This window comes from Vicugna pacos, chromosome 13 (genome assembly GCF_048564905.1).
Source record: "Vicugna pacos chromosome 13, VicPac4, whole genome shotgun sequence".
NCBI classification, from domain to species: domain Eukaryota; kingdom Metazoa; phylum Chordata; class Mammalia; order Artiodactyla; family Camelidae; genus Vicugna; species Vicugna pacos.
In genome coordinates, this window is record NC_132999.1 from 57,006,152 (window position 1) to 57,026,310 (window position 20,159).

At 46.0% G+C, this 20,159-nt stretch overlaps 2 protein-coding genes across 5 annotated transcripts in view; one reads left to right on the plus strand and one right to left on the minus strand.

Annotated features, from left to right (window-relative positions):
- Positions 1 to 264: 264 nt before the first annotated feature.
- AGMAT (agmatinase (putative)) lies at positions 265 to 7,585 on the plus strand. Its single transcript, XM_006196680.3, has 7 exons — positions 265 to 587; positions 1,556 to 1,758; positions 3,219 to 3,267; positions 4,345 to 4,540; positions 5,241 to 5,420; positions 6,584 to 6,668; positions 7,390 to 7,585. The coding sequence occupies exons 1-7, from the start codon at positions 289 to 291 to the stop codon at positions 7,461 to 7,463; spliced, it is 1,086 nt and encodes a 361-aa protein (XP_006196742.2). The 5' UTR covers positions 265 to 288; the 3' UTR covers positions 7,464 to 7,585.
- Positions 7,586 to 8,387: 802 nt separating this feature from the next.
- The window catches only part of DNAJC16 (DnaJ heat shock protein family (Hsp40) member C16), a 34,051-nt gene continuing 22,279 nt past the window's right edge, over positions 8,388 to 20,159 (minus strand). The window contains exons 8-17 of one of the 4 annotated variants that reach the window (XR_012079492.1): positions 17,501 to 17,631; positions 15,476 to 15,659; positions 14,541 to 14,723; positions 14,327 to 14,403; positions 13,259 to 13,339; positions 13,065 to 13,163; positions 12,320 to 12,490; positions 11,376 to 11,833; positions 9,971 to 10,075; positions 8,388 to 8,688 (exon numbers count right to left, since the gene is read on the minus strand). Coding sequence is in view for 1 of the 4 variants with exons in the window: in XM_006196679.3 (XP_006196741.1) it covers positions 11,434 to 11,833; positions 12,320 to 12,490; positions 13,065 to 13,163; positions 13,259 to 13,339; positions 14,327 to 14,403; positions 14,541 to 14,723; positions 15,476 to 15,659; positions 17,501 to 17,631 (1,326 nt within the window). In the remaining 3 variants the exon portion in view is untranslated. Of the gene's footprint in view, positions 10,076 to 11,229; positions 11,834 to 12,319; positions 12,491 to 13,064; positions 13,164 to 13,258; positions 13,340 to 14,326; positions 14,404 to 14,540; positions 14,724 to 15,475; positions 15,660 to 17,500; positions 17,632 to 20,159 lie in introns of those variants that run through there. The other 3 variants (XR_012079491.1, XR_012079490.1, XM_006196679.3) reach the window with 3 other exon arrangements.

The window sequence follows — 20,159 nt, forward strand, 5'->3', positions numbered from 1 at the left end:
GGTTTTAAAAATAATACTTTGAATGGGAGCAGCTGCTGCCAAGGGCCTGGTTTTAGTGGGGCGCAGACACACCTGGGGCAGTGCGGGTGGACGTGAGCGAGGAGCCCCGGCCTGGCTCTATTTACTGAAGGAGCCAGAGGCCGAAGTCCAGAAAGGGCTGCAGGGAGAGAGCGGCCGGGTCCCTGGGGCCCCTCCCCCGCCCGTGATCCCCAGGGCGCCCCTGCCCTTTGAGCCCCGGCGGCTCAGGCGCTGGCACGCGGGGACCAGCCGGGCGGGCAGGCGGGCAGGATGCTGCGGCTGCTGGCGTCCCGCTGCGCCTGGAGCCTGGGGGCCGGCGGGGGCCCGCGGGGACTGCTTCCCCCGCAGGGCACGCGTCCTGCCGTGGGGTTCCGTGGCCTCGGCTGCAGCCTGAGCCGCCAGGCCTCCGACGCCCCCCGGAACCAGCCCCCCAGCCCCGAGCTCGTGGCCCGGTCGGTGGGCATCTGCTCCATGATGCGGCTGCCCGTGCAGGCCTCCCCCGAGGGGCTGGACGCCGCCTTCGTCGGGGTGCCCTTGGACATTGGGACCTCCAACCGGCCTGGGGCAAGGTAAGGCCCGAAGGAGGAAGGACTCAGGGACACGTGTCAGGACAGCCGGGCCACCACTGCCCCACAACCCAGGGTCAGGTCGGAAGGCGGTGCCTGGCTTCAAAATGCCCCTAATCCTTTGAGAGACAATTGATTTCCTCCGTATCTCATCCAGCAACCGCCAGGGCTCAGCACATGTCATCCACTGGTAAGGAAAAGAAGGTTGGGGACCCAGCCTTCTCCACGCCCCATTCCCTGGCCCTGGCTGTGGGTACCCCAGTTTACAGAGGCAGGGGACATTAAATTTGAGAACAGAAGCTGGTTGCCCCTTACCCAAACTTCTAAATATCATCTGACTCAAGAATTGCTCAGATTTAGGCAATTTTCCTAAGGTCAAGTTAGAGCAAGTAAAATCGATTTTCATAATTATTGAACATCAGCTATTTCTGATTCGGCTCAGCAACATTCCGTTTAACTATGGGTCTAAGTTATAAATGCCACCTTTTATTAAATGTCTACTAAGTGCAAGATGCTTTGCATAGATGACCTCATTTAATCCTTACAACAACAGGGTCAGGTAAATATCATTATTATTTTAACAGATTAGGAAATTGAGGCTCAGGTAGATTAAGAAATTACCTAATGCTATTTAGCAAATTGGTGGTGGGTGGGCCTCTACGTCTGTGCCTTTATCTCTACACTATGTAGCCTAGATCAGTGGTTCTCAGCAGGGGTTGATTTTGTCCCTGGGGACATTTGGCAGAGTTTGGAGGCATTTTTGGTTAACGTAATGTGGGGGAGGAGGTGCTACTGGCACCCAGTGGGTAAAGACTGGGGATGCTGCTAAACATCCTGCAACGAACAGGATGACCCCACCCACCTCCCAAAAAAGGTTCACCCAGCCCCAGCCCAGAGGCTGGGAAGCCCCGGTCTAGGCAGGGACCTTAAACCTTTAGGGATGGCTCACAGGATGACTCTTCCTCCTCCAGATTTGGACCCCGTCGGATCCGCGAGGAATCAGTGCTGCTTCGGACAGCCAACCCTAGCACTGGAGCCCTCCCCTTCCAGTCCCTCATGGTTGCAGACCTGGGCGATGTGAATGTCAATCTTTACAACCTTCAGGACAGCTGCCGCCTAATTCGAGAGGCTTATCAGAAAATTCTAGTAGCCGGCTGTATTCCTCTGACCTTGGGTAAAGGCATCTGCAAGGGCCAGTGGAGTTCTCTGAGCTCAGAATTTATTTTCCTGAGCTTATTTCTCCAGGACAAGGCACTGTGAAATGGAGACAGTAGGAAAGGGAACATTTTTAGTTCATTTATTTTAACCCTGGGGAGAAGATACTTAAATTTTTGGAATAGTATGACTGACAGGGATGGATTTGGGTGAAGCAAGTGAGGCATTCACCTTGGTGCAAAATTTAAGGGGTGCCAAAAAAGTCAACAATTTGTGTTACCGGTTTTCCTTTTTTGCCTCAGGCTCCTACAGGGCTCAGAACAGCCCAGTTCCTGATCCTACGTTTCTTTAACATTTATCATGGACTTTGTTGCATTGATTTTGATTTTTAAAAATATTACATTAAAGTAGCATTTACCTTGATGACTGAGCTTTTTTGGTGTCCCTTAAATTTTGCATCCGGGCAAGTGCCTTACCCACCCCACCTTGTCCCAGCCCTTAATTCTAGGCTTGTGGAAGGCTGCCAGCAGGGGCTCAGTTGTGACTTTTTAAACTATTTCAAGGACATTATTTTAATGACTTTATTTGATAGGAGAACTGCAAGGGGGATCTTTTCTTCTCATCAGGGTCTATGTCAATCTATAGGGCAGCTTTCCTTGTACCCCCCTGACCCCCACCCCACTCTCACTGTAGCGTTTCTTTTTCGGTTCACTGGCAGTCAAAAAGTCATGTACCTTTTTCTAAATATCCAAATTTATTTTTGTCTAATTAGAGGACCTAGCTTGCAGAGCATAGTGTAAGGAGTGAGGTTGCTGGCTGGCGTGGTTTGAAATCTAAACTCCACCTCTCACTAGCTCTTCGTACTTCATTTCCTTATCTGTAAAATGGGAGTAATAATACCGACCATTTATCTCCTTATATTGTGCCAGGGGCATATAATGCAAGTTCATATAAATTGCCCAGCTTTGTGTCTGGCATGTTTTAAGCTTCAGTAAATGTTAGCCATTATTGTTATTCTTAATTATCAATATAATACTTTTCTAGGCCTGTGCTGTCCAATATAGCAGCTCCTAGCTGCATGTGGCTATTTAAATTAATTACAATAAAATAAAATAAATTCAGCTCCTCATTTGCATGAGCCACATTTCAGTAGCCAATGGCTCGTGACCACCACGTTGGCCATTGCAGATACAGAACACGTGCATCACTGTGGAAAGTTCAATTAGAGCTGTTGCGAGCATTTTACCTGTAAGCCTTAATTTAATTTCCTCTTTTAAATGACAATATAATGTCAAACATTTAGTGGCTATTTTCCTGCCACTGAACAACATCTTATTTTAGCTGGTGTTATAGTTCTTCACTGTAATTGAAAGGGTGACAGAATGGGGCAAATTGAAGATTGTTCTAGATGATGCCGGGTCCTCAAATCTTATCCACTTACCTACATGCCAGATATTTTCTTCTTTTTTCTCTTTGAAGGTGGCGATCACACCATCACATATCCTATATTGCAAGCAATGGCAGAAAAGTAAGTCCCAGAAGGCTGGGCCCAAGCGAGGTTTCAAAATTCAGGAGCTGGGGAATGAGTTGTTTGCTGCCAGATGGCATTAGGTGACCTCTAATGGCCCAGGTTATTGGGGGTGATAGAAAATTCCCGACTGAGTTGCTTCTGTGGATCAAAATTAAGGTTGAACTGCAGGTGTGTCTGTCAGTCACCAGCTGGAAGCCAAGACAATTTATTCTTAACACTCTGGCCACCCTCCCATGCCCTAGATCTGCTCCAGTATGCACACTCAGCATTTGCTTCTGTTTTTGGAAGTTGAGCCCCAAGTGAAATATACAACCCCCATTAAGTTCAGTTTCTGTTTTGCTTCAAAGGCCAAATACAAACACTGACAAGCACGATGGTGTTGCTTGCAGAGGAGAGGCCCTGTTTTCTCCTGAAAGGGCCCCTTTCCCAGAGGATGAGAATATGGACTTTTCCAGTAATGAAAGTCTCCCAGGGATTGACTAACTCTGGTTAATTAGTTTGAGAAAGAAACAGACGGGCCAAGGCAGTGCAGCTCCAGAATTCATATATAGGAAAGATACGTGGGTAGCATTCTGGTTGGGGTGGGTGAGTGGGTACAAGTCTTTTCTTGAAGCTATGTTTGCCTGGCATTGACTTGGATTGTCTGTTTATTTTGGGTGGCTGGCAGGGTTGATGGAGATTATCGAGAGAGAGGTGGGTGGGAGCTGCTTCTTGGCACCACAGTTGGAGAAAGGCTGGAGCTGTTTAGTTGAAGCCTTCAGCTGAGCTCATCTGAGCCACCACCCTTTATCCTCATCCTCCCAGCCCTCCCCATCTCTAAGTGAAGAAAATTCTGGGTGATCGGTGGGGAGCGTCAGCTAAAGCAAATGACTATTTTTTTCCTGACCTCTTGGAGCTTATTGCTCTTCTGAGATGCTAAGTGGCTTGAAGACATAAACCAGTTAGAAGGCTGGTAATTGACACCAGGTCCCCCCTCCATGCCTGTGAATTGTCATCAAGTTTTGGTGGCCTGGAGGGTGGCTGTGTTTGGCCCCCGTGGGAGGCCTGCCCTCTGAGCTGCCCTGTTGTCATCAGGCACGGTCCCGTGGGGCTGGTGCATGTGGACGCTCACATGGACACAGCCGACATGGCCCTGGGGGAGAAGCTCTATCACGGGACGCCCTTCCGCCGTTGCGTGGACGAGGGACTCCTGGACTGTAAGCGTGTGGTGCAGATTGGCATCCGGGGCTCTTCCACAACCTTGGATACCTACAGATACAGCCGGAGTCAGGTGACAGAGCGAAAACCCCTCCCTTAGTTCCCAGCCCTCAAAGTGCCCTCTTCTCCATTGCCCGCCCGCTCAATGGCAGCTATAGATTCAATGGCAGCTTTGCTAATCAAGTTCAGCAAGTAGGAACGGAAGCTGAGTTTGTGTCACGTGGAGTAGAGAGGAGTGAGGATGTTAGGCCACGAGGCAGAGGAGGGCTCATCGCTGGGGAGGGAAGACAAGCAGAAACAAACCAAGCCCTTGGATGATGCTGGCTTGGAAATGCTGAGCAGGTCCAGACGCAAGGTGAGTGGCTGCTTTCTTAGCTCTCAACCTCAAATCCATTGGGAAACACATAGGATGAGAGCCCAAGGGAAAAGACCCACATTCTTTGCTTTTAGAGTTTGCAAAGGCCAGTCTTCTGGACAGCTGTTCAGGAGGTGCTGGCATGAGCTGTCCATGGTTTCTCACTCTTGCTTTAGCCAAGACCTTCACTGATTCCATCTCCATAGGTCAGCTTTGACTTGCTCCCTGCTTCTTTACTGGTCATCGTCCCACCCTTTCTCACCTGTGAAACAGGGATGATAGTTTCCTCCTCATGGAGACTGAGGGTCAAATGTGAGGTGCATGGGAGCTTAGCATGGGGTAGGCCCATGGCAAATGCCCAGGAGGTGCTGCCGTGCAGGAGGGTCGACCCTCTGCTCTTTGATTTCTACCTTCTCAGGGCTTCCGGGTGGTGCTGGCTGAAGACTGCTGGCTGAAGTCACTGGTTCCTCTGATGGGGGAAGTGAGACAGCAGATGGGAGGCAAACCCATTTACATCAGCTTTGATATTGACGGCTTGGATCCCGCCTATGCCCCGGGGACAGGGACGCCTGAAATTGCTGGTCTCACGCCTAGTCAGGTAAGGAGGCTCCACCAGTGACAATTCCTGGGAGTGAGGATACTTAACTCCCCACTTTCCTGGGACTTCAATTGAGTCTTCAGGAATCAGGGTGGGATTTTAAAGGCAGAGCACCTGGGCCCTTACTGTTCTCAGGGCCAGTCACAGGTTTGGATTCTCTCTGATTGATGAGTGACTGATTTTGGCAAGGATCCTCATTTCTTGGGGATGTAATAATCCTTTATTTGATCTTGCTGCCTCTGGCCCACCTGTTCCTGGGGACAATATTGTAGCACCCCCTTTGCAAAACACCAAAGTTATCTTTATGGGGTTCGATTTTAAAAGTACACACAATGGGATTAACCACCTCCCAAGGGAGTTCGGAAGTTTTAGAAACACCCAAATAAAGCTCCTATAGGTGAGCTGAGCATAAACACAGGGAGGCAGAATTGGAGTGTGGTTTTAACTAGAAGGAAAGCTCGGGGGGTGTGCCTCTGTTCTCTTCACTGCCCTATTCTTGGGGCCTAGAATAGTGTCTGATGTATCAGTAGGAGGCACTCAAAGATATTGGAATAAATGATTGAAGACTGTTTGAACCTTATCAGTTATTTTCTGTGCTTTCAGAAGGAAGGACCATCTTAACTGTCTCTCTCAAAGCCGTTCTCAGTTCACGTCCATTTTCTCAGCTTCTCATAACCTTCTGGCTTTTCACCTGCAGAAGGGAAGCAAAGTGATCCTGTCCCTACCATCCCCCTCACTTCTGTCTTCTGGCCACGTCTCACTACTTCTCACTACTCACGTCTCAGTACTCCTTCCATCTTGGCGTCTTTGCCTGTGTCTTTCTCTCTGCCTGGGCCACCCTTCCCCAACTCATCTGCTTCGTCAGTTCCTTGAGCTAAGTGCTTCCACCTTAGGGAAGCCTCCCCCCACCTCTTCAGGCTGTTACATGTCTTCATACTATTCTGTGCTTGCTCTTCTTGAAGCCCTTAATGCATGGCCTTCAAATGGCTGGTTTGCTGGTCTCTGTGATGCCCCCCAGTATGCCTGGTGATCAGTGAATATTGACTGAGGAAAAGCGACAGTTCCAAGTCAAAGGGCGGGTCTGGGCTGGCAGAAATCTCTACTGGTGGCTTTCTGTTGTAAATGATGACCACTGTGGACAGCTCAGGCTTCTTTTGGAACAGGCTCTGGAGATCATCCGGGGTTGTCAAGGCCTGAACGTGGTGGGTTGTGATCTTGTGGAAGTTTCACCGCCATATGATCCTTCTGGTGAGTAAGGGAGACCAATGTGATCCACAGGCAGCTGCCAGTTTAAAATTAATCTAGTTAATAAGTAGAAGATGGGTGGGTCGTCTTGTGTAACTCAGGGACCTGCTGGGGATGTCCAACAGCGAGGAAAATACTTTACAGACAGGAGCCAATGAACCCTAACAAAACCCCTGGGGGGGCGACCAAGGATGATTAGCTTGCCCACCTGTCAGCAGAAGAGTGAGAAACTAGCCCGCAGTTCAGTGACAGGGCGGCACAGTTCCATCTGCCTTTGATATTTCATTGGAAAGTGAATTCTCAAGGCATAGATAATATTTATTAACATTAATAAGGTGGGGGAGTTAGCTGGTTTAGGAGAGAGATTCAAAGCAGATGCCATCCCAATACTTTTAATTTAGAAAAGCTTCCAGAGTTAGGCCTATTAGCCTCAGAGGGTAGATAATAAATACAATACATACCATTATTATAGGTTTTCCTTTGGGGGAAAAATCTGTTCTCGGAGTAAACAGAGAACCCTCTGAATTTTGAAATACTATTTCTTAATGATCCTGATGGAGCAGAACTCCAGGGAAAGCATGTCCACAGGGCGTCGGGCGGTGCAGAGAGGAGTGCAGATGGACGGTGGGGCTCTGGGAGAGGAAGCACAAAGGGACGAAGGCTGGGGGGTCCCGAGAGGCTGGGCGCCGGGAGGTGTTCACGTTCCGGTTTCACTTCTTTGTAGGAAACACAGCCCTCCTAGCGGCTAACCTGCTGTTTGAGATGCTGTGTGCTCTCCCCAAAGTGACAGTCGTCTGAACCTTGTACTTTTCCAGCTAAAACAACAAACTACATGGATGACAAATTCTCCGGACGAATTTATGCACAAGCTGTCTGAGTACAAGAGTTTATGCCAATAAAACTTTCCATCAGAAGTGTCATTGGTTGGCTGTAAAATCAGGGCATTCAGTAGAACTCTGATCCAAATAGCTGATGTTCTTAAGGAGTCTGAATTAACTTAAAAAAAAAAAAAACACTTCTGCTGCTTTGATTTTTTTTTTTTCCCTTCAATGGTGATGGAGGAGATCACTTCTCAGCCTTTTGGCTAAGATCAAGTGTGATGGAGAAGAAAGGGGAAAGGGATGGAAAATTGATTATCTAAAATCTGGAGGAATGAAATGAAAAAAACCCTGTGAAATAATACTACAGAAACATTCCATATTTCTCTAATATCCTCCTTTAAAATATAGCTCCCCCTCTGAGGAGCTGAGGACTGCACCTTGGTTTTAGGATTGTGAATATAAAAAAGTTTGAAAGAAAGTAACATGGAGATCCTAACAAAGAAGCTTCCCACACAAAACCCCAGGAGGCTGCACGAACGTTTTCTAAACCAGATGACATCAGCTGACCTCCAAAGAGCTATTTGAAAAAAAATTAATTAAAACTTTTTTTTTCTTTTTGGGGAGGAGGTAATAAGGTTTTATTTATTATTTTAATGGAGGTACTTGGGGTTGAGCCCAGGGTTAAGAGCTATTAATGACACTTCCTTAACCCACTGCCTCTAAGCCTCAGTTTTGTATTATCTTCTCTTCAGGCTGATCCACCCTCTATGACAGCAATTTCTGAAATCTGCAGTCAAGGCGTGCTGATCTTAAGTGTGTGTTGAATTACATGCAAATGCAGTTTTGCTAATGTGTCCACGATCAAGTTGTCATCTTGTGACGTAAGAACTACCCATAATCATCACACATTAAAATAGTTTATTTCTGTTTCCAGTCTGTAATATTCTTAAAACAAAGTAACATCAGCTTCAGTGCCTGTTCACAATAGAAAACAAAAAACAACATAAAAAAAAGACACCATTTGCCAAATAAGTTATTTGTTCCTAAGAGTATCAAAAGTGCAAAATATTCACCTTCTTTTCAGGTCTGTCTCGAAAGTATAATCATCCTCCTTGACAAACTGAATGGACAGATTCAGCAGCTGCCATGCTGCAACTGTTTTCAAGAGACAGTGTCAGGTATTTGGACGTGAGCAACATTATCTGTAAAGATGTTTTGCATCAGCTTTTTTGATAATTTTACTCAGGAAAAAATGTTCCAGTGTTTGCTCCTAATCCCTTTCCCCAAACAATGCAAATCACTTAAAACACATTCAGGTCCCATTTCTTTTATATCAGGAGAACGTTTATATACTGAATGAGGGGGAGATCAACCTATTATTTGAGAACCACAACCAAATTTTCATGATCAACAAGTGATGGCAGCAAGACCGTGGTGCCTAACGGAAGTCAGGGCAGGCTCCCTCACTGAAATGTTTAGTTGGAGCTAACAAACTCTGTGTTAGGCAAACTGCCACCAACCCCTGGGCTAATAAAACAACATTTTTTAAATGGGTGATTTATCTATAAAGATTTGTTTTAGGCCAGTTTTTGTCCCCATCTGCTAAACATGATGCATAATCTGTATCAACGAGAAAAACCTACTTCTAAAAACATCAGTGTTGTCCGTTTCAAGATACTCAAAGACTACGAAGTTAAAGCCAAATTTGGGTCTGTGAGATTACACATGTGACAAAGAAACATGGTGGCACTGGCTGAGCAAGACAGTGGCTCAGACATTTGACACAAAGGTAAACAAATTCATGGAACAACATTCAGGAGGAAAGGCTTGGGTGGTCAAGGGTAAGGGTCAGTTTAAAATAAAAGCTTCCTAGTGTCCTCTTGTGGGACATATCTACCATCCCCAAATGTATCCGTAGGAGACTGTTTTTCAGATTGAAGTATTTGTTAGAAATGTTTTCACCATTATCACCTTCTTTTCTTGGTACAAACAAAAGATACAGCTGTCTGAAGGTGCTTTTTATTTCAATGATAAAAATTTTTTTAATGAAAAAATCTGGGGATTTTTTGGTTTTCAGAAATTAAGGTCAGGAATCCCATTAGTACCAGAAATTAAAAAAAAAAAGTACCACTGAACCAAAACACTACTCATATAAGCAACTCGGCCATAAAAGACAGAAAAAAATTTTTTTAAGTACTTGGTGCATCAAGGAGCCAAAAATGAATTCCTTGATCACTTTTACCTGGGCCAGGTGCCATGAGATATGACAATCAGAATATACATCCATTTTTAGAGGAGCATGTGGAAAAATAAAGTCTGGCAGTGATTTCTTTAGTTTTTAAAATAAAGCTATAGATTCCATGAAAACTGCAGGAATTTCTGGGCTCAAGTAATTTATTACGTGCCACTGTAAGCTCAATATTTAAATTATTCAGGGTCCAAATGGCTTAGTTTAAAGCAGTTATGATTAAAGAAATTACTAACCTATTTTGTCCCATCAGTGATTTTTGACTCTTCACTTTACAAAAGGACAATATGCTTTGACATTTGAACTCTCTGAGGTTGTCCAAACTCCACTGGTGATTTGCTCTAAAAAGAAAAGGTAAGCTCTCTAACTCGCTGGTACGATCCTGCCCGGAGCCCACTGTTCACTGGAACTGAGTGGGCTAGGGTGCTGATGACAGGTCTCACCCTGTTACCAGTGAAGCAGTTGCAGGTTAAGAGTGAAAACAATTAAGATGAGACATCAAAATATAGGCCAGAAGCTCAACGTAAGCAAAACAGGAGTCTAGAACAAGTATTGGCTCATGAAAGAGGACGGGAAGATACAGCACTTTGAGGGTAACAGTGTTCAAAATACAATTGTTGAGAAATTTTAAGTTCCTTGATACAAAGACATGTCTGGTATTTTACTAAAGAGACACCACTGGAGGGAAGAGGTTCTCTGAACCTGACTCATGGCAGGAATAATGTCTTCAGTTGAACATCTACTGGCTTATAGCAGCTCATCTCTACGTTCAGAGAAGATTACAAGTTATGGCTCCTAATACCCATACCCTAAAACTGACAGAGGCAGAAAGGCATCTGGAAACATACTCGCAAATGGCTCAAGGTCATTACAGTACTGCTTGCTGTGCAGATTCCTCCCCGGCTACCTTTAGTGCTGGGGAGGCGGCTGCCAAGATGCTCACTGAGGCATCGCTTCAGTCTCTGACCAGCTGACCCTTCTCTCTTGTCTTGGGAAGAAACCCAAACTTACATGCAGAACCCCCAACTCAACCCTATGCTTTTAAAACCGTGGCTGACAAACTGTTGTAGGGGGATACCCCCAAATGTACTTTTAGCCATTTGCTACCAGGGAAACTATTAATGTAAGACTTGGAACTAGGCCTCTTCTGAGATGCAGGGCCCAGAAGCTGCCGTGGGTTGTCCCATTGCTACAGCATCCACTGAGGCAGAAGCCCAGCACAGGCCAGGCAGGGGTGGGGTGGGGGGTGGGTGGGGTGAGGGCGGGCTGGGGAGGCGTGGCAGGGTGGAGGCGGGAAATGACCTGACCAGCACACCAGGCTCGCGAGGGTCCCTCCAGGTTCCGCTGCAGGGTTGAGGCCCGTGCTTCTCCCACAGCACAGAGGCAGGACAGGGGAGGGCGAGCATGTGGTGGGGATGACAGAGAGAGAGAATGAGCAGTCTGTTTTAAATAGTGCGGCATTCAAATGAGGGGAAAAAAGACACCCAAAGGAAAATCTTTTGCTCTAGGGAATTCAACGGGCGGTGTTTTTCACTCCTAGGTTAGAAGAGGACAAAGGAAAGATTCTTCTAGCCATTGTTCTAGAAGAATAAGCTAAAATCTATACTCTGTCCTTTGCAATTGTTTGAGTCCTGAAAATACCTGTTCAAGGGGGCCTGTTAAAAAGTCTGAAGAGTTTAAGTCTCTTTTTGAAATCTTCTCAGTCTAGTTCAGGCCATGACGGGATATAAAACCTCTGTAAGGAGCCTTCCAGCAGCCGTTCCATCCATAAGGACAACTTGCTCAATTTTCCTTTGATGGGCTTGGATCCAAGGCCATAGGAAGTTTTCCCTCGAGATTCACCCAGATGGAGGGAGGAGTCAAGATCACTGCACGACCCCATGGCTTCCTCCTCCTCGACTGTTTTTTGGGGTTTGAAGAGGCAGAAGTATTTTTTGTGGCCATTCAGAGCCAGGACGTAGCCAGTGTAGTCCCGTTCCATGAAATGCTTGTCATACTGGTTTGGGATTGGGGCTGCATCTTGAGCAAATTCTAGTAAGTATTCTAGCCATTCTCTGTGTTTATCTAGACTCAGGAAGGAAAAATGGAGGCAGCTGCTCCTGTAGGACAAACACAGTGAGGATTTAGGACACATTTCATGACACATTCAATCGCAGGGAACAAAAATACCTCAGTCAGATTTCAAATAATAGAAACAGGCTTTGTGTTGGATGGGGGCCTGAATGCAGAAAAAATGAAGGGTTTTTGCAGGAGCCGGAGGGCCTCTACAACAGCTGCAACATCCCTTCCCTGTCCCTTGCTGGCCGTCACTCACGCCCCTCTCAGTGTCTGGCATCAGGAAAATGCACAAGAGCTAGAGAAGAGAGCATCCTGAAAGGGCTCAGGGAAGGAGACTGAGTTCAGCCTCTTCTGTTCAGAAACAACAGTCAAGGGGAAAAAAGGGTCCTGTATGACGGCTTAGATTTCTGGGTTGGAAAGGTCACAGCCCACATCTAGCTGCATGGAGAAAGCCCGTCACGGTCAAGGAGGAAATTTCCCTCCCACCCCTTTCCCCCGCCATCTCTCATCTGCACACACAAGCCTACCCAGTGAATGTGTAGACCTCCAAAGCGAATTTCTGCAGCAGGCTGGTCTTGGTGGAATTTGACAGGATAAGGACCACATTCATGTGGCCTGGCCTCAGGCGTACCAAGTTACTGGTGTACGTTACATCTGTGAGTTCAGTTACCTCCACGAAGCCTTTTTTAGGAATCTTGCTGTGGAAAAATATCGAGGAATGAAAATTTTGTAGGATAGGGGAATGCCATCACTTTTAAAAGGAATGAGTGGAAGAAACTATGCTCTAACCAGATTAGATCTGTTATTTAATATTCTCAAGCCTGACACACTGGCAGGACAAGACTGATCCTGATTTGGTCATGCTGGGCTTACAAAGAGCCCTTCAGATGCTGCCGTTCAGTGGGTGTAGAAGCGGCTTTAGGACAGGATGAAGGCCATCCACACGGTTATGGTGATGCACCATTCTCTGCTTCTGGCTCACCCAGCATCTCCCTGGCATATTTCTTGGCTTCTTGCCTTCATCGTTAAATCTGAGATTGAGAAACTGAGGGTACTGAGTAGAAGATAACTAGTCCTGTGTCTAAATGCCTAGATGGGCCCAGTCAACACCTGCTAGTAGTGACTTTTCCCTAAACGCACATCTCACACAAGGAGGGGAACCAGAGTCCTGAGATGTACTATACACTCGGACGCCGCTTTACCAGACTCCATGGGCTGTGGGTCTGCTGTGGGGGTAGGGATGGGGTGGGTTTGGCCTCTCGTTAGAGCAACCTGCTATGCTCCTTGGTGAAGCTTGGCTCTGTCTTCCCGGTCTTCTCATGGGCTTCCTCTTTATCTGGAGGGCTGGACTCCCGCTCATCGTTTGAGTCACTAGAGGAAGAAAAAGGAGTTTTCCCAAAAAACCACTAAGAAGGTTTGGGGCTCACCCTTCAGACACTGCACAGAGGAGCCAGGGAGGATCTTACCTGAAAGCCTGAATGATGACAGTGCCGAAGAGGATGAAGAGGGCAGAGAAGACCAGGGACAGAAGGGGCATCATTTCCCGCCTAAAATGAAGTTAACAAACTCTGGTCAGCTCTACTGGGCTGCTGGCACGTGTCAATGAATGGTTTTAGGTTTCTTCTCTCTGGCTCAAAACAACCCTAAACAACCCCAAACCAAAAAGCTTTCCTGTTAATAAACACTTTCTAATTTCATACAAATAGAGGTTTTTTGGATGGTGGTGGTGGTGAAAGCACAGATTTTTTTTTTTTCTCACTGTTCTAATTCACAGATCACTTACTCAAAAAATTTGACTTGTGTCTCAGCATTAAATAGGCTGTGCTGAATAAATTATGCAGAAGGGAACAGTTAAGAGGGGAAACAAAGGCTTAAGCTGTGAACATATGGAACATTCTGATGTCAAGGGTAGTATCAGCTGACTAAAAAGTCTGTGGAATTATTTCTTTGATTCTGACCTTTTTCTTCCCTGGCTGGAATAATTCAGATGTGGCCCAGGGGGGCGGGGTAGGGAGAAAAAACTGACTTCTCAAGATCTCCTCTAGGACTGGTGTTCTGGAATTTTATTCACCCACGAAAGGCCTGCTGTCTTTTGGGAGCTGTGCTGGGTGCCAGGAATCACAAACGTGAGTGAGACGTGGTCTGTCCTTCGGGAGCTCTCGGTCTTACTGGAGGTGGGGGTGGTATGTCCCTCCCTTCTCTGATTAATTCACTGATTCGCTTGTACATCTTTCCCCTGGACTCCATGTGACAGGCCCTGTGCTGGGCACCAGAGGTGCGCTGATGAAGAGGACGGTCCTAGGCTCTACTGTCCGAAAGGGCAGCCAGGGTTATCCTTTCTTTCCCAACCAGCGGGAAAGGGTCAATCAGCAAATATGAAAAAAAAGGGAAACAAATTGCTGAAAAAATGTAAACACTCTTCCACTTGTCTGTAAGGAGTCTATGCTGAAATCCTTTGTGGAATCTTTTCAAAAGAAAAGCAGTGGTCCTGGTAGTAAGGAAGAAAAAGGAACTCAGGCTGGAGATATTCCTACCAGTTGCTGTGAAATAAGCTGTCCCAGCAGTCTGAGACGTAGCCAGCAGCAGAGTAGAACCACCGGAGGAGAAAGATCTGTGAAGGAGGAAATGCACGAGACAGTCAGGACTGGGCCCCTGAGCCCTGGAGAGAGACGCCCCCGCCCCCGCCCCGCCCCTCTCCCCCGGGACACAGCGCTGTCGGGTGACCACTCTCCTGGGCCACGTGCTTACAGGGGCAAGCTCATCGGTCAAGTCGGGGAGCACAGCCTCCGAGGACAGAAGAGCTGGGTCTTTCCGCAGCTGGTCAAGATAACCCAAAAGGATGAACTTATCGCTCTCGCTCCCAGTCCAGGGATCCTCCAGCGTTTTGTACACCACCCTACCCGCCGTGTTGCGCCTTTCTAAGATAGATACCTGGGAGGGAAAGAGAGAAGACCATCTGAGTTCTCAAAAGAATCCTAAGTTATTGTTATTTGGTTGTTTTTCCGGGAAGATGGAAAAAAGGGTCTAGTGAAGTCAGCAATAAGCTCAAACACAGACACGGATGACTATACAATATTTGCGAGAGATTAAAATTTTTCTGACAAGAGAAATTAGCTTTATGGAGACTTTCCAAAGCTTCTTTTAAAAGTTCAAGCTCTTTCTTCTCAATAGATTTGGCTCCGTAACCTCTGACTTAAGGTCATAATGAAGGAAACCTTTGTTTTTTAGAGAGATTTTCCATGATTACCAAAATGATGAAAAAGAGAAGGATTTCGTGCTTCTGCAGAGAGTGATGACAAAGGAGGGGAAAGGAAGGCGAGATCAGTTAGGGAGAAGTTAAAGAGGCAGAAGCACAGGAAGGGGAAATTTCGGAAGCACGTTACTGGTAGCCTAAGAAAGATTTTACAAACTCGGACCTGCCAAAGGGAAAGACTGGTGGAGAGAACAGATGCTCTTTAATCTTTACCCACAGGGAAGATGCCGTCTGTGAAGGCCCAAAGCTGAAAATCTAGGAGGTGAAATCCCCAGGGTATAAGACTAGGTTAAGAGTGCTTTCAGAACAGGCTTTAGAGATTTCTGGATTTCCTGGAATTTTTATTCAAAAATCTGGAGGAAGGAGGAAATGGATTTAGGTGCCAGGTGCTTGTGAAGAGCTTAGGACCAGGACAGAATCCATGACTCACCGCAGATTTTCCTCGAAACGCGTCACTGTCTGGTCGTAAGGTGTTGGCAAACTCCTGCTGCCGATTGCTGTAGACGTGCACGAATCTCACTGTGTCTCGTGTGTTTGCCAGAGCAAAGGACAGAAAGGCCTCGAAGGGTTTACTCAACTTGGCAGCCTCAGTGGTCAGTAAAACCACACAGTACCTGCATGTCAACACACAAGAGAAGACTTTGCAATGAATCCCTGAGGCCACGGCTACAACCTGTAATGGCAAGTAGAGGTGAGGAAGAGGCGACGCTCGTCTTATTGGTAGTGAAAGCTTCGCCTGGAAGTCTCTATTGAGAGACTTCCAAGGCATTAAGGTCCCGCTTCTTCCTAGGCTGGTGATGCCTACCCCAGACCAAACCTCATGACATTTAGAAATGTCCCTGAAGGCAGTGGTCTCTGAATCCTTGATGCAGAAGGGCGTTTCGGAAGGAATCTGTTCTATAGATAAACAAGAAGTTCATACTGCAGAGCAAAGGGAACTATATTCAATACCTTGTAGTAACTTATGGTGAAAAACAGTATGAAAACGAATATATGTATGTTCGTATATGACTGAAGCACTGTGCTGTCCACCAGAAATTGACACAACATTGTAAACTGACTATATTTCAATTAAAAATAAATAAAAAAAAGAAGGCATCTGTTCTAGCTCTCCCCTCACAGGCAGGGCTGGCGGAACCCATCTCAGGCCAGGGCCAAGGGGCCTCATTCTGAAGGGCTTACTCTGCGGTGGTTCCAATGGGAAGTTCATCTAATCATTCATTCGTGCATTCATTCTCCCAAATATCACTGCACACTTACTACAGGTAAGACAGACAATGCTCTTCTCCCCAGTGGGGGAAGGCAGACAACAGACAGAATATATTGTGACAAGTGTTATGAAAACAAACAAACAAAAAGTGAAGTGGGGAGAGAGAGTGCAGGCTGGACAGGGAGACATCACCTGAGAGGGTGACGTTTGAGTAGAGCCCTGAATGAGGTGCTGTAAGAGGAAGCGGGGTCAGGGCATTCCAGGCAGAGGGCACTGCAGTGCAGAGACCCAGAGAAGGAGACTGACTTGATCTGTCTCAGTTTTGGAAAGATCGCTGGCTGATGTGGAGAACTGACTGGAAGGTCTGAGAGTGGGGTACAAGAGAGAAGGTTAGGAGGCTAACATATTGGTGGCGAGAGGTGACGGTGGCCTGTTCCGGGGTGGCAGTGGTAACAAAGGTGAGAAGTGCGTGGACTGGGGATATTTTTGAAGGCTGTGTAAACAACAATCCTTAAAGTCCAGGATTATCTTCTTTCTGTTTAATGAAAGTCTTCTCTTAGTCTATAAAGGAATCTGAAAAGTCTGGAAACATGGGGAAATTTTACTATTTTAAAAAATATTTTAGTTGAATTTTCAAATAATGTGATCAATGTTTTCCTTTCATATCCAGACTCCTTTCACGGATGAAATGGCCCTAAATTTAAAGGCACTGCTTCATTCATCTGAAAGAAGTATAAGTATTTTCCCTGTATTTCTAGACTTTGTAGACACTTCGTATGAATCAGTATGGCTCAGCCTTGCCACCCCCAGCCAATTACCTTACTATTTCCTCAGTACCATCACTTCCGTACTGTGTAGCCATTAACCTGGCTCCTCTCCAAGACCCTCTCCAAGACCTCCAGAGGCTCACCCTGTGTGGAATCCTCTGGTAGGAAGAGGAACTCTCTCGTAGTCCACACTGCTTTAAAGTGACCTGGTCTCTCCCTGGCACCTGGCAAAATCTACTCGCCCTTCAGGGCTCAGCTAAAGGGTTATTACATCTTAGGGGATCTTCTCTGGCCCATCCAATAATCTGGTCCTGAGGTGCCCTGGACTGACACACCCCACTCCTGTCACAGTTGTTCATCAGTATTTGTGACAGGAAGAATAATTTCCATCACAGGTGGACATTTAACTGCCTTGTAGTTAAACACGACATGCCCCTCTGTTGCCCTGATGAGGAGGGGCAAAGCCTTCAGTCCTTACTTCCTCTGTCGGTGAGACCGCTTTACGGGGCAGAGTTCATGGAACAACTTCTGGCTGGTGAGCCTGGCCGCCAGCAGGTACTTGTTTTGGGTGATGAAGTCATCGATGACCTGCTTCTTCATACCTCGGGCCTGGACAAAATCCAAGAGACAGTTGATTCTTACTCAGTTTCCTCACTGAAGATAGGCTTGACTTCTAGCTTAGTAAAAATGTGGCTGACCCTGGCTAAAGCAATATAACCAAGTCAGTCAGAGTCGTTTGAGCAAATAAACATGTGGTGATCTGTTTCACCAATGCAGGGCTGAGAGCAATGATGTAGCTATTTCAGGTCAAAGTGTTTTCACTGGAGAACTTTTGTACACTGTTTTATGCTAGCAGATTTAAAAACTCAAATAATTTTGAAGTTGTAGGCAAATTTAATTCCATTCAAGATTTACAGCAAACTGGACAATTAAAAATAAGCTTCAAAGTAACAATGCTACTAAGTATAAAAGACCACAAAACAGTGTGATGACCTCTTTGTCATGACTAACTTTCATATGTTTCAAAGGACTGGAGTTATATATAGCAGCTTCTCTGACCAATGGTTATTTGGAAAATACTGGTTAACTGGTCTTCCAGATGCTGACAAATTTTATTATTTATATTAAAAAAAAGCATCATATTGATAAACCAATCTCATCAGAAAGTTTGAGAAGCTGTCAAAGTCACATTGGCTGATACAGATTTTTTGAAATTTTAATTTTCTTGGAAGCCTGAATTTTATCATTGGCAACAAATACTGCGAGTTGTTTCCCTTAAAGTGCCAGGCTCACTTCATTCATTTTAAAGAAAATGTCTGCCACGTACCCAGCTCTGAGCAATCACAGTTGTCCGTTGATTATTCTTTTATGTGAAAACAATGTTTCATCAAAAAAAATCCCCCAAAACTCGCTAGTTCAGAACTCTCGAGTTAAACGACTACATAAATGCTTGTCCTCAAGACAACCCGTGCACTTCGGCCTGCGGCAGAAGGGCTTTACGGACACTTCCCATTTTGTCAAACAGAGTAAAGGTACCAAAAAGACTCGTACTCAAGTGTTAGTTTACTTATTAATAAAATTAATACTTCTTACTGCAACATCGAAGCTATCCAGTGAAATGAGTGTCTTTCTGTGTGCTCTTATGTGGTGCTTAGGAGTGAAGAACACAGGCCCAGGCAGTCTGGTGCCCAGGCCTTGGTGTGTGCACGTGGTTATGCACTGGCAGTTTTATCCACCATTGCTTTTGCACCATTGGTGCAAGTATCAACACAGAGAAAAGACAAATTATGTCTCAGTGTTACTGTGAAGACAGTTTTGATCTCACAGACTCCCGTAAAGGGCCTTTGGGACTTCCCCCTCTGCTCCCAGGGGTCTGTAAACCACATCCTGAAAACTTCTGTCCTATAGAAACCTGTGCTCAGGTACACTGGGATACAGGTGATGTCCATGGCATCACGGGTCCTAAAGCCCCGAAATGTCCATCAACACAAGAATGAATAAAGACATTACCCTGTGGCCACAAACACTGTACAGCAAAGGAAAACAAATTGACCACAGCTGTGAGAAACCACTGGCACTGCTAGTGTTACACTAAGCCCCTTGCTGCTGGGAGGACTTGGTTTATGTTAAGAATACATTTTTATATTCATACGAGCAAGTCAAGGAGGGGACGATATAGCTCAAGTGGTAGAGTGCAAGCTTGGTGTTCATGGGGTCCTGGGTTCAATCCCTAGTACTGCCTCTAAATATAAATAAATAAACCTAATTGCCACCCCCCAACACCAAAAGAGCAAATCCTTTAAAGCATCCACTGTACCAGTAATTTTGTTAATATATTTGAGTTACAATTTTCCCCAGGGGATAACTAAATAACAAATCTCACGAGTACAAGCTATTACTGAAAAGCAATTTAGGAAATAGTCATAAGATTAATCCTGGATTGAGATGATCTTCCTTTTTCTCTTCCACAACTGGCATGTTCGCTTTCTCTCTCTCTCAGCTCCTTTGGAGCTGCAACTAGGCACTCCGTCTTTTTAGTTGCTGATGGTTGTCCTGCGTCTTGTCCTTGGCTCCCTCCTCTCCTTACTTTACATAACGATGCCCGAGAGAGCTCCCACACTTGAGATTTCAACTTCTAACCATTCACTGATGAGCCACAAATCTCTATCCTAGCTCATCTGCCTTTTCTAAAATCTGGACCCCTGCCTGATGGACACCTCCCTGCAGATTTCCTAACGGCAGTCCTAATTCATATGTCCGCAACGGAACTCATTACCTTCTTCTTAAGCCTGCTTTTCTTTCCTTACTTTCCACTCTCCCCCTCTGGTTCTGCCACACACAATGTCCTTACCTCAGTCTCACGTCTCAGGAATCCTTCTATGGTCACACGGCCCTCAGAGTTTAACCGACACGTAAGTGAGACGCCTATTACAGTGGATGGAAACTGCCTTTAGGTCTTTCTCCTCCCGACTGTGAGTCTGAGGAGGACAAAGACTTGAGGACAAAGACTAACTCTGGATGTCAGAGCTGTTTTTTATTTAGTACACAGCAGGCAGGCAATGAATTTATTGAAGAATGAAATTTTATAGAAATTCTCTTTCTTCTCATTTTAGCCTCCTCGAAGAGAAAGTATCAGA

Coding starts and splice junctions, on each gene's coding strand:
- AGMAT (XM_006196680.3), top strand. CDS start 289: ATGCTGCGGCTGCTGGCGTCCCGCTGCGCCTGGAGCCTGGGGGCCGGC. Junction 3,268..4,344: donor TTGCAAGCAATGGCAGAAAA/GTAAGTCCCAGA, acceptor TGTTGTCATCAG/GCACGGTCCCGTGGGGCTGG. Junction 4,541..5,240: donor ACAGATACAGCCGGAGTCAG/GTGACAGAGCGA, acceptor CTACCTTCTCAG/GGCTTCCGGGTGGTGCTGGC.